The sequence below is a fragment of the Eulemur rufifrons genome, chromosome 18 (assembly GCF_041146395.1).
Source record: "Eulemur rufifrons isolate Redbay chromosome 18, OSU_ERuf_1, whole genome shotgun sequence".
Classification (NCBI taxonomy): Eukaryota; Metazoa; Chordata; class Mammalia; order Primates; family Lemuridae; genus Eulemur; species Eulemur rufifrons.
Window position 1 is genome coordinate 11899815 of NC_091000.1, and position 13593 is coordinate 11913407.

Consider the following 13593-nt stretch of genomic DNA (forward strand, 5'->3'; position numbering starts at 1 on the left):
TGGTGGTTATCTACCTTTTCTCTTTCCATTTGCCAGTTTATTTTTTTTTTTAATTTAACAGCTTTATTGAGAAATAATTCACATACTATACAATTTACCCATTTAAAATATACAATTTAATGGTACATTCATAGTTATATACACATTATCACAATCTAATTTTAGAACATTTTTGCCGCCCAAAGGGAATTATGTACCCTTTAGCAGTTACTCCCCATTGCCCGCTTGCCTACCCCACTCCCCAGCCCCAAATGGCCACCACTTTCTGTCTTTCTAGATGTGCCTGTTACAGACATTTCATATGAATGGAATCATACAACATACGATCTTTTGTGACTGGTTTCTTTCACTTTGCATAATTGTTTTCAAGGTTCATCATCTTGAAGCATTTATCAGTACTTCATTCTTTTTATTGACAGGTAATATTCCATGATACAGATATACCACATTTTATTTATCCCCTCACCAGTTGGTGGATATTTGAGTTGTTTTTACTTTTTGGCTATTATGAATAATGCCACGCTGAATATATGTGTACAAGTGTTTGTATAGATATATATTTTCATTTCTCTTGGATATATGCCTTGAAACAGAATTGCTGGGTCATGGGGTAACTTGCTGGTTTAATTATTTGTGGAGAGCTGGGGACAGTGGCTCACACCTGTAATCCTAGCACTTTGGAAGGCCGAGGCAGGAGGATCTCTTGAGGCCAGGAGTTCAGGACCAGCCTGAGCCCCATAGCTAGACCCTGTCTCTATAAAAAATGGAAAAATTAGCCAGATGTGGTGGCATGCACCTGTAGTCCCAACTATTCGGGAGCCTGAGGCAGGAGAATTGCTTGAGCCCAGGAGTTTGAGGTTGCAGTGAGCTATGATCACACCACTGCACTCCAGCCCAGGCAACAGAGCAAGACTGTCTCAAAAAACAAACAAAAATAAATTATTTGTGGAGATCTAGCATTGACCTTCCATATTTTTATCTATTATTTGTATCTTGAGATAGTATATATCATAAAATTTTTCTCATTGGCTTTTGTCTTATCTCCTTTTTATTGTTAAACAAAAGGTTTTTTAAAAATAATGTATTTTAACCATTTTGTTTCTAATCATAGTATCCATTTATTAGTCATCATAACTGGTTCTAGCAGCATCTGGGATTCTGTTTTCCTGTATTCTTTAGGAAAATATAAAAAACTTTTAGTCTTATTTCTTTGCCCATCTGGAGTTGATGTCTTGTTTTCTTTAAAGATGCCTGTAGAGATGAAGCAGGGTAGTGAGGATTTTTAGCAACTTTTAGCAAGGTGGACGTGGTAGCCAAGAGAAAGATTTCCAAAGGAGCAAGCTGACAGTTGCCCTTTATTGGCTTGCTTAAGGAGCTCCCTTCAAGACAATGGAGAAAATGGTGAAAAGGGAAGGTAATCATTAGTAAAATACCATTTTGCTCATTATAGCTTTAACGTTGCAAGGTTCACTTTTAGGGCAAACTTTTGAAACCTGCCTGTCTTGTGATACTGCCGAGGTCTATAGGTTTCCAGAATTTACTTTGCCTTCATTGTCATCTTCCTCTTCTTCTAAAATAAAACTTACTACACTAGGATTGGAAGAGGTGGCAAGAAGCTCTAAGATTTCTAGTCATACTTATCACATTTAATCACAGTTATCTACCTGGTGTTCAGAGATAGCTTTGAAATCAATTTAAAATGTCAGTTGCTTTTTGTAGTCAGTATGGAAGGCAGGAAATGTGCAAAACTCATGGGTCTCTTGCCTCCAATTTATTACTCTGGATTGTGAGATTTGATTCAGTAGAAATGGGTCTATAAAAGTAGGTGGTTGGCTACAGCTGCAGAAAGGTCAGTAACTAAGAGAAGATGCAGGCTCTAGGGCTTGTGGGCTGTTCATGTCTTCAATCCAGGTGGTATATGGAAACAAGTTTCTAAGGTAGAATGAGGGTCATAGATTTCATTTAGGTTGTTTTGCTGTAATTCTTGTTTGTCTTTGGTTTTACATGTATTACGATGCCATTAATAAGTAAACTTTTATAATTGTATTTTTAAAAATATTCTCCGAGGTTCTAGACTGGTCTCTGTTGCCTAGTAGCAGTGTAACCTTCACCAGGTTGCTTGCTTTTTCTCTTTAGGTCTCAGATTCCTCACCTATAAAATGAGAATTAAAACTGTCTAGTAGAGTAGTTTTGAGAATTGAAAATAGGCATTTATATTGAGCACAATACCTGGAATACAGAAAAGGTGCTCCTGAATTTAGCTCTCCTTGTTGCTTCTTAGTAGAGTCTACATTATGCTAAGCTTGCAAGTCAGCATTAGCTTAATCCTTTAGGTGTGATCTAAGGACATTTGCTTTAAAAATTCTAGGTCCTACATTTGAGGGTGGGTGGGAGAACGGAATGATAGAAATAGTGATCCTCCAATAGCCAAAATGACGTCAGATGGTTTCAGAGAAGAAAGGTTGTTGAACTACTAGTTATGACCATATTCATAAAATCAAAAACAATTATAAATAATGTCTGGTTGGAAATAATATCTGTTTTCACATGTCAGTATAATGTGAGCAAACTTTTTCATAGTTATTAATAATAAAATGCAACATTGACATTTGGGAGCCAATAATCATTTAGGTAATCCACTAAGAAGACTCCTCAAAATAAAAACTAGCTTATAGCTGATTTCAGGTAAATTAAATAATGTAGAAGAAAAGAATGCATAGGTTAGCTTCCTATATGATTATCACACAGCATACAGTAACATTACATCACCTAAACAGAGGAGAGTCTCCGTTTGTCAAAAGTTAATTTTAGACTTTTTTAAATTCCAATTTTTATTTTATTGTGGTGAGAACACTTTACATGAGATCTACCTTCTTAACAAATTTTTATGTGTACAATATTTGTTAACTATAGACACACTGTTGCACAGCAGATCTCTGAACTTTCATCTTGCATAACTGAACATACCGTTGAACACCTCCCTCTTTCCTCCACACCCCGGCCCCTGGCAACCGTCATTCTGCTTTCTGCTTCTGTGAGTTTGATTATTTTAGGTGCTTCATGTAGGTGGAATCATACAGTGCCCGTCCTTCTGTGACTGGCTTATTTTGCTTAGTATGATGTCCTCACAGTTCATCAATGTCACATTTTGCAGCATTTACTTCTTTTTTAAGGCTGAATAATATTCCAGCTGAATATTATATAAATAATATATTATATATAATACATAATGCATATAAATAAAATAATCATATAATATTTAAGGCTGAATAATCTGAGTGATACACATTATGTACGTAGTACATTTTCTTTACCATTCATCTGTCATTGAGCATTTAGATTATTTCTACAGCTTAGCTATTGTGAATCATGCTGCAGTGAACATGGGAGTGCTAATATCTTCTCAAGATAAAGAATATTTTAAATAATTTTTAAAAATTTAAATTGGTCTATAATCATAATCCAAATGATTTTAAGTAGAATGCTATTTTATGCCAATGAGTTACACTGATTATTTTAATTCAGTTCTAAGTGGGTTCATTATCACCATTGTTTTTATTAACTGTGTTTTCAAAGGTAAAGACAGGTTTCAGCCTAGCTATTTGTGTTGTTATTGATTTTTTTTTATTAACTTTTTTTTTTTTTAAAGATAAAATGTTATTGTCTTTTTGGCAAAAAGCACTTGAGAATGCTGTCCAAAAATAGAAGTACTTGTGGAATGAGCTCTTGATTACTGATGGTTCTTTTGATATGATAATAGTCTAATATTAAAACTGAAATATTTTGTTTTATGATACACTGTGAATGAGCTCGTTGCTCTTGGTCAGAATTACAGCACCTTCAGAATCCAGTTCAGGCATCTCCTCCTCCACGAGGTCAGCCCTCATCCTCGTGCCATAAGTAATCCTCTCCTCCCTTGGCTTCTAACAGAATTGTTTATACCTCTCTTTGTAGTTATAAATTGGGCTTTGAAATATAATTATTTGTATTTCTATTCCCTAATAAAATATAAATGCCTTAGGGCACAAACTGTTACATTAAAATAAATTCAGCAGATAAATTATTGACTATCTACCTTGTCCCAAGTACTGTGCCTTAGGGGATACAAACACGAGTATTAAACAGCTCGTCCTCAGCATTTTGTTCCTCCAAGGGCCTAGTCTCCCTCTTGACTTTTTCTCTTATGTTCTGTAATGCTCTTTTTTGTTCCTCCCACTTCTTTTACCACTACTTCACAGTATATTTTGCCTCTTCCTCTAGTAGACTTCTGAATAATGAAGACGCCCAGGGCTTGTTCCTGAACTCTCGTCTCATCAGAACACACCCTCTTTAGGTGATCTCAGTTATTCTGATGCATCTAAAATATCATCTCTATGCCAATGACTCTTAATTTTCTATCTCTAGTTCAGACACTTGTTCTGAACATGAAGTCCACATATTCCAATTGCCCTTGAAGTCTCATGGGCATCCCAAAAATAAATGCCATAAAGAAAATCCTTGATCCTTACCCCCAAATTTGGTTCCCTTCTCCAGGAAAACACCTTTACCTACCCAGCTGGCAAGCCAACATCCTGAGTGTGATCTTCATCACATCTCCCGCCACCCTCTCATGGAGCCCGCGGCCCAGTCCTGCTGACTCCACCTCTGCATTGTATTCCTCCTCCGGGCTCTGCTGTCTAGCACCTGCCCAGGCACCTGCACTGGGGCTGGCGTCTCTGGTCTAATCACCACAGAGTTGTCACAGTGATCATTTATAATCACAAGGCTGATCATGCTTGAAAATCCCTCCTTGATTCTCATTGTTCTTCGGCTAAGATTTAGAAATCCTCAACTTGGTTTCAAGGCTCTTTATAATCAGGCCTTCTCCAATCCCACTTTATGCCACCCCACCCCCTGGAATCCAGCAGCAGGAGGGAGCATTCTTTAAATTCCACAGGTTCGCTGAGTCTCCCTCCCCCGTGAGGGTTTTTGCATAGACTCTGCCTTTTGAGAACCCTCATCTACCAAGGGAACCCCCACTACTCTCCCTGTCTGCTTAGACATAATTTCCTCAGACAGGCTTCATCCAACTGCTCAGACTAAATTAGGTCCCGTCCTCCTTTTAGATCTCAAATTATCCCCACCTTTTTTTTTCATAGCATCTCTGATCATTGGTAAGATTTATTTCCCTGGGTGATTATTTGGCTTATCTGGCTTCTCCCTTGTTCTGTCAAGATCCCTGAGGGCAGGGATAATGCCTGTTTTGTTCACACTTCAGGCCCAGGACCTGAGGCGTAATGGAGAGTCAATAACTAATTGTGGAATGAGTAAAATAAATAGTCAATACAAGTTTGAAAGCACACTAAACTACTGCACAACAGACTGTGTTTAACACTTAAAGCTATAACTTAACATACGGAAATAAGTTCCTAGCTGTCATGGAAAGACCTTTATGGAGTTCGTGACTAAACCGGGCATGTACTATTTTTCTGATCTGTCAAATTTTAGCATTGTTATTACCAAAGAATATATTTGCCAACAGGAAAAAAAAGTTTTTTAGCAGTTAGACAACAAATATTTATCAGTCATTAACCATTTGCATGGTACTGTTTTAGATGCTCAGGGTGCAGCTGGTGGGACGCAGCTTGCTTTCCCATGGAGGACGGACAGTAGACAAGTACACAGGAGGCTGGGCGAGGTGGCCCACACTTGTAATCCCAGCATTTTGGAGGCCACGGTGGGAGGATCAGTTGAGGCCAGGAGTTAGAGGCCAGCCTGGGCAATATAGTGAAACCCTGTCTTTACAAAAAATAAAAAAATTAGCAGGGTATGGTAGTGTGCACCTGCAGTCCTAGCTACTTGGGAGGCTGAGGTGAGAGGATCACTAGAGCCCAGGAGTTTAAGGTTATAGTGAGCTATGATCAGGCCATTGCACTCTAGCCTGGGTGACAGAGCAAGGCTCTGTCTCTTCAAAACAAAACATAACAAAAAACCCAAGTACATGGGAAATTTCAGCTCTTGAAAAGTACTATGATCTAAATAAAACAGAGTCATAGCATGGATAAGGTGGTGAGAGAGAAGTCCTGCTTGAAAACGTAATGTTTGGCTAACAGCAGAGTGATGAGGAGTCAACCACTGGAGACCTGGGAAGAGCTTTACAGGCAGAGGGAACAGTGTAGGTAGAAACACTAAGGCACGTATCAGCTGAGCATACCCAAGAAACGGGTGGCCAGTGGTCCTCGGCACCGTGAATGAAGGCATGAGTACAAGCTTTTAGAGTTAGACGTGCAGTGGCTCCAAGTCCTCACTCCGCCGTTTATTGGCTGTTCATCACAAAATGGAGACCACGATGATGTCCAGCTCGTAGGAATGTTGCTGAATGAGATAATTAAGGTAAATAGTAGTTATATACATCACTGATAATATAATTATAATTAATATGCCTTCCCAAGAATTTATGTGAAGGAGAAACTGGTAAAGTGAATGTTACTTAAACTAATGGCTTTATTTATGTGTTAATAGTTTACTAATTTATTATCTTTTAAAACAATGTACTATGTTGCTAGATATTTACAAACATTAATATTTACATTGATTTTTCATGAAAGGTTAAAAAGCTAAAGAGAGAACTCTCACAGATGAAGCAAGAACTGCTCTATAAAGAACAAGGCTTCGAAACATTGCAACAGTGAGTATAAAAATACTGAAATCGACTTCAGAATAGGCTCCCTAACCTAATACAAAGAAAATAGAAGTATAGATTACTTAAGGGATTTCTCAAAGAAACATGAAGTAAAAAAAGCTCAGAACTCTGTACCAAGAAAACAAAAACACAATCAACCAACAGACAAAAAACTTGGGAAAAATCTATACACTTGTAAAGGTCTGAAGTTTTTATTAATCATTGGAGATTCAAAGAAACCAAAGTGAAAAACTTAACTTTGTCTCCTGGACCCCTGCCAGCCTCCTCTAGGGTTGTGGTAAAGAGCCGAGAGGAGGCAGAGAAGCGCCTGTCTGTGTTCTGCTCCAGAGGCTGGACTGGCCTGGCTGGACTATGCTGGACCCCAGAGGAGCCTGCGGCTGAGGGCTGGAGGCATCTCTCTGCCTCCCTGTCAGCCCCAGGAATGACCCAACCCTGACTGACCTCAGGGCTGCAAGAGCAAGTCAGGGCTGTCAGCAGAGGAGCTGGGGCATGTTCCTCACTTCCTGCGCTACCCGTCCTTTCCAGCTCGGTACTGAAGTCTGGTGGGCTGTTGGCATACCTTTAGGCTGGGCCAGGTTAAATGAAAACGTAGATGACAGAGGGGCACAGGATCTGGAAGTCTCCCCATTCCCAGCGCCTGGAAGCCACTGTTCCCCCTGCTGATGAGGCCGAGCCTACCCAAACCATGACAGACACACCTGAGACTTTCTAACCCCACAGGGTCTCTCAGGGAAGAGAAGCAGCCTGTGGGTTTTTAGCCACATGACCACAGAAAGGATCGAAGGTGGTATCCCCTGAAAGCCATCAACTGCTCTTCCCTCCTGCTTGGTGCCGCCAATTGTAGTGCAGTATTTCTAGGGATTTCCCTGGTCAGTTTCAGTTCCGTGTCCAGGCGGGTTTCATGTTCTTCCTGGCATCTCCCTCAGTGGCACCTCAGCAGTGCCCAGCTGGTCTCAGGAGCCACCCCTATGGAAAGTACCCAGCTCTGTTCCTTTTCCCTGTAGAATTCTGTTCTGCCTTCTGCTGTTAGGATACTTGGGAGAGTCTGGCAGCAAGGCGTTGCCGCCTCTAAAGACCCCACGTGTCACTGGCCAGACAGATGTAAGCTGGTGGTTCTGTGTGTTTGGGTGACAAGTTGTATCTTGGGACACCCAGTGCTGCTCTTGACCACCAGTCAGGCACATAACTCTCATTTCAGACGTTTGCTGTTACTGCTCAGTCTTCTTTTTTGCTGGCTCGCCTCATGTGATTATGACCCTGATGTTCTTTCAGATGCTCCCATCTAGTGGTTCTCAAACCTGACTGCAAGTTAGAATAATCTGGGGTGATCTTAAAAACACCTGTTTGTGGTCTCCCCCGAGGCATATTTTATGAGATCCTGGGTGCTTCTCAAGTTATAGCCATGTCCTAAAAACCTCAGCTGATGTAGAGCTCTCCAAAAAACCAAGCACACCTAGAATGACATAAATGTTTTTTCTAGTAATTGTTTGTCAGCATAAAGCACAGCTTTGTGGTGGGGATGGGGAGAAAAGACAAACTTTGAAGAGTGCCACAAAATATTTAGCCATATGTTAAACACTTTTAAAGCACTTGAAATTATAACTCATATCACCACCCAGGATTAAAGGTTAGCCAAACTTGCTGTTTTTGTTATATTGATGTAACAGTGCTGTATTGTTTCAAAGCAGTTTGCTTGCAAGAAATTTTTATAGGAATCTAAGGCATGTTTAAGAATCTGTCAATAACATTCCATAAGAAAACAATAGACATTTGTTGTAGAAATTCAGGCATTCTCTTGCAATGATTCTAATCCCTTGAACTAAGAGCAGAGAGATACAGTATCAAACATCAGAGACCTCTCCTGTTGAGCTTAACTATAGACAAAATAAAGCTGTTTTTATTCAAATATTAACCAACATACTACTGTATCACTGAATGATAATTGATTGAACCCAGAGAGCAGACTTTTTAAGAAACCACATTCCTGAATACTAGAAAGGGACTTTTATTTGTGGCTATGACAGAAAATACATTTCAAGAAAAGATTTAAATAGAATCCCATTGTAGGCTTTTGTAACTTTTCATTTATTTGCAGTAGAATGGAATATTTTTGTTGAATCTGGTAATGTAATTTAAGCTTCGGCTTTCATTTTTACTTGGTACAATAGTTTTATGCTGGGTGAACAAATATAATTTTGTTCTCTACATTATTCATTTCAGTTCATGGGCCCAAATTTGACTTTAGCCTAACCAATAGACTAAGTTATGTGTAAATGGATACCAGGAAGGTGCATATTTCCGTCTTGTTGCCTCCAGTGTGTATTAAGAATTGGAAAATGGAAAGTTATGAAACACCCAGCAAGCCACGAGCATATGCAGACTCTGAAAGTTTAGCTCTGGGGTCCACACATTCCAGAGAATGTGTGCAAATGAAAATCTTTTCTTTCCAAGGAGACTAAGATATAGGGCAAAAATTAATTAGAGGGTACATACAAGTCAAGAACTTTTAAAAAATTTTTAAGAAAAAAATTGGTACTTCTCATAAGGAACAAAAAGCGCAGTACTTCATTTTAAAAGTCAGCAAATGATGTTCTTGTTATATTTTATTTTAAGGTAAGTTAGGGTCAAAAGAGAGAAAAGGTGGGAAATGGAAATTGGAAAAGAAAAAGGAAAAGCATTAGAAGTAAAGGAAAAAAGCAACATATAAAGTAAAGTAGAGAGGTTCAAAAGAGGCACAAAAAAGAAAGACCAAAAGGGGTCCCATGGTGAATGCTGAGTCGAGGCAGCTTGCTCTTCATTCAGCATTCTGTTGAGCAGGGGATAACCAAGACATTTTTCATCTGTTTTTAAAGCTCTCTGAAATTTAAATTAGCAGTCCTGAACTAGCTGCTTTTATTTTTGAATGTTAAAAGTTTATTTCTGCTTTTATTTTCAAATGATAAAGTTTATATTACTCAAGTTTTATAAATTCACTATGACACTAAGACACAGTTTCAGATACCTGTATTACTAGCTATTTCATGAAATCTCAGTTTTGTTTTGTTAGTTAAAAAGCACCGCCCTTGAAAATGCCAAAATGCTGTATTTGGAAATAGCACTTGTTGTATTTAATAAGCCTTTACCTCAACTAAGTTGGTGGATATAATATTTAGGGGAGCCAGAAATTTCACTGATATATCCCTTCCCAAATACATGGAATTAACCAATATTCAAAGTACTTTACTGTTCCCACCAGATATTCTAAATATAATAGTCATAAGAGCCCCAAGCCTGAATCTGTCATTTTAGGATAGTTGGCCTACTAGCTAAGTATCTATGCAATTTAGGGCCTAAATTTGCATATACTTTCTGGCCTCAGTTTCTTTGTTTGGAAGAAGTTTGACTAGGGAATTTCTAGGGTCTCCACCCATCCTAGACTTGTGTGTGTGTGTGTGTGTGCACGCGTGTGTAATTCTGTAACTAGATTGGTTGTACTTTATTATCAGATGACCTTATGGTCAAGTTTATTTTATTTTCTTGGTTCTTTAATTGCTTGTTCAGCAGCATAAAATATTTACTAAAATAGTACTTGGGGAAATGTGTTATCTACAAACTGCACTTGTTTGAGTAAACTTTGCCAGAGTAATGAAGATGGCATTGTTTTATTTTTTTCAGATTTTACCTTTTACATTGAAAATAAATATTAATTATTAATTATTTTAAACCAAATGAGCTCAAAATGTTTTCTCTGATTTTGTAGGTGTCATTTCTCTGGAGGGACTAAAAATATGTCTAAGAACATGTATAGAGTTGCTGACAAATCCTGGACAGCATAGGTAGCCAGGGAGAACTAGGGAAGTGGTCATGAAAAGAATGTTAACTATTTTTTAAAAAGATTTGGGCAATTTGGTTTGGGCCCTTTAAACACAAAGAATGGGATTACAGGGAATCCTCTATCCTAGGGTGATGATGTGAACTATAGGGACATTTGGTAAGCAGGTCTACAGGGATTAGCTCATCGAAGAGTTCTTTATTCAATGCGAGTTGACAAAATGAACACATCTGCCCTTCTTCCTTGTTCTAAATTTGTATTCATTCAGCAAGGCAAGCAATTTTATCTCCACTCACAACTTTCATAAAAATAGAGAAAATACTTTCTATAGATTTAAAAAGAAGTAAGTAGCCACACAATCCAAATACTGTAGGATACTCACTAGTATAAATAATGATTCATTTATTAACTATTTATTAAAGGCCTACTAGCTGCAGGCCCTGTGCTAGGTTTTACACAGACATTACAGCAAAGCATGTAAAATTAGCTGGCAGTTTATTGGCATTTCTCTTGTGCTAAAGCGCTTGTCCATGTCCCTCACCTTTCTCAGGGTGGAGATCTGGATCAGCACTCGGTGAGGTTTGGGCTCAGCCCACAGTGGGATCACCCATACAGACTGAAGACAAAAAGACATGTTTTTATTTGAGCCTAGAAGTGATCAGAAATGGACCATGTATGAAGTGGGGGGTGGGAGAAGTCTTAGCTAGACGTGATTAAAAGAGAAGGGAGGAAAACAATCAGCCTGAAAAGGTAATTGCTGGTGTGGGAGTCAAGAAGTAAAATAATCATCCAACTAAGATGATCCGAAAACCAATTCCTACTGTCTGTTTAACTTGTACTGTCATTCGTTGATTTTTTTCTTTTTTTTTTTTTTTTCTCTCTCTTTTAACAGAATTGATAAAAAAATGTCTGGAGGCCAGAGTGGGTATGAACTTAGTGAAGCCAAAGCCATTCTAACTGAACTGAAATCCATCAGAAAGGCTATTAGCTCAGGAGAAAAAGAGAAACAAGATCTGATGCAGGTATGTTATAGAACATTTTATTAAGTCAAACTTCTACCTTCTGAGGCTCCAGAAACTCTCTTTGAGGCAGAATTTCTCCCTCAGAGTCTAGATGACTCTGTATCACCTCTGCCCCATTAGTATAGAATCGGGCCGCATGGGAGATTGTCATAGGCACCAAGGCAACCTGGCTGCCTTGGAGGAGAATAGATTGGCTCCAAGCTTTGATATGCTTAATTGAAGGCAGCCTTTGCATGTCTTTTGAGATGGTGGGTGGTGGATCCTGGAGCCCATATGAGGAGATTAGCATCTTGGTGTACCCTGAAATTAGCTAAAAACTTCATGTGGGACCCAGATAAATAGGGTTCTCTAAACCAGTGATTCTCAGCCTGAGATGCATAAAGGTCACCTAACCCACCATCAGTAGGTAGAGCATATGCCTTTTGGGGGTGAGTCTATATGAGGAGCTTAGAAAAACTGCTTTCTGATCCAGGTGATTGTGAGGTGCTAGCTAAGGGTAGAATGGGCAATGTTCACCTAGCTAGGGAATACCTATTCAGTTACCCTAGGAAAGCTGCATCCTGTGGGTCGTATAACTCCCGGTGATCTAGCCTTGTGTGTAGAAAAAACAAAACAGCCATTTAGTGATCAGTATTCTGAATATCTATACTTATCAGATACAGTCAAGTTGTTTTTAAGGGTGTTTCTCTTCCTTATCTTCCCTTCTCTCCATCTAATAATTATCACAAGCACTAAAGATTCTTGTTTCAGATATTTGGAGTTCTTTACCTAGCTAACTAAGAATTTAGTCTGCATCTTTGGAAAATGTTAGAGCCAATGGTGATTTTTATATTCTTAATAGAACATCTACATTTAAATACTGTCTTTAATTCCTTCATATTGGTTTTCAAAATGTTAGTTGAATATAGGTAAATATTCTTAGATTCATATAATTTTGCATTTTGGGAATTGTAAAATAACTTGCAAGAGAACTAATAGAAAAGACAACAGTAATAATAGACAATACTTAGAAGTACTGACTTTGTATCAGACACTCTTCTGGCTTGCATGTAAATAGTTCCCTTAATCCTCAAAACAACGCCTAGTGGTAAGCACTATTATTATCCTCAGTTTATAGTCGAGGAAATTGCAATACAGTAAAACTAAGTTAAAGTCTTACAGCTGGTAAGTAGCAAGACTGGGGTTCAAACCCAGGCAGTCTTGCTCCAGAATATGTGGCTTTAACATATATATAATACATATAAGACCTTACTTATGTATATATTTTTTTGTTCCCCAGTTATCCTGCTAATTAAATCAGTAATTCCTAAAATGCAAATAATGGGTCCTTTTTAAAAAAAAGTTTATAGAACTTGAACAAATTTATACTAGAACCTTATAATTCAACAATTTTAGGACATCTTTGATTCTTCCTGTAAATTTTGGGTTCGTATGTGGGCCAGATTAAATGGAAAGCTTAGATTCCTTTTCAATAAGTAAAGTACATAGAATAATTAATTAGCAGATACAAAGATTGACAATAGAGCTGGAAAGGACATTGGACAGCTATTATGACTTTTAAACCACTCTGACACAGTAAGAAACATATTTTACATCAAAACCCAGTAACACACAGTTGTGTGGGCCGGGCGCGGTGGCTCACGCCTGTAATCCTAGCACTCTGGGAGGCCGAGGCGGGTGGATCGCTCGAGGTCAGGAGTTCGAGACCAGCCTGAGCAAGAGCGAGACCCCGTCTCTACTAAAAATAGAAAGACATTATATGAACAACTAAAAATCTATATAGAAAAAATTAGCCGGGCATAGTGGCGCATGCCTGTAGTCCCAGCTACTCGGGAGGCTGAGGCAGTAGGATCGCTTAAGCCGAGGAGTCTGAGGTTGCTGTGAGCTAAGCTGACGCCATGGCACTCACTCTAGCCTGGGCAACAAAGTGAGACTCTGTCTCAACAAAAAAAAAAAAAAAAAAAACAACACACAGTTGTGTGTACTTACAGATTCATTTTATAGATGAAAAAATAAAAAAGACTTGCCCAAGGTCCCTAAAAGTTTTCTTTGTTCTTTTTGGTAATATATTATTTGAT

General features: G+C 38.5%; 1 protein-coding gene across 1 annotated transcript in view; it reads left to right on the forward strand.

The window, feature by feature from the left end:
- WWC2 (WW and C2 domain containing 2) overlaps positions 1 to 13593 on the forward strand; it is a 171498-nt gene that overhangs the window by 100219 nt on the left and 57686 nt on the right. Inside the window, exons 5-6 of the mRNA XM_069492910.1 lie at positions 6588 to 6667; positions 11386 to 11515. Of these exons, the coding sequence (XP_069349011.1) occupies positions 6588 to 6667; positions 11386 to 11515 (210 nt within the window). The remainder of the gene's footprint in view (positions 1 to 6587; positions 6668 to 11385; positions 11516 to 13593) is intronic.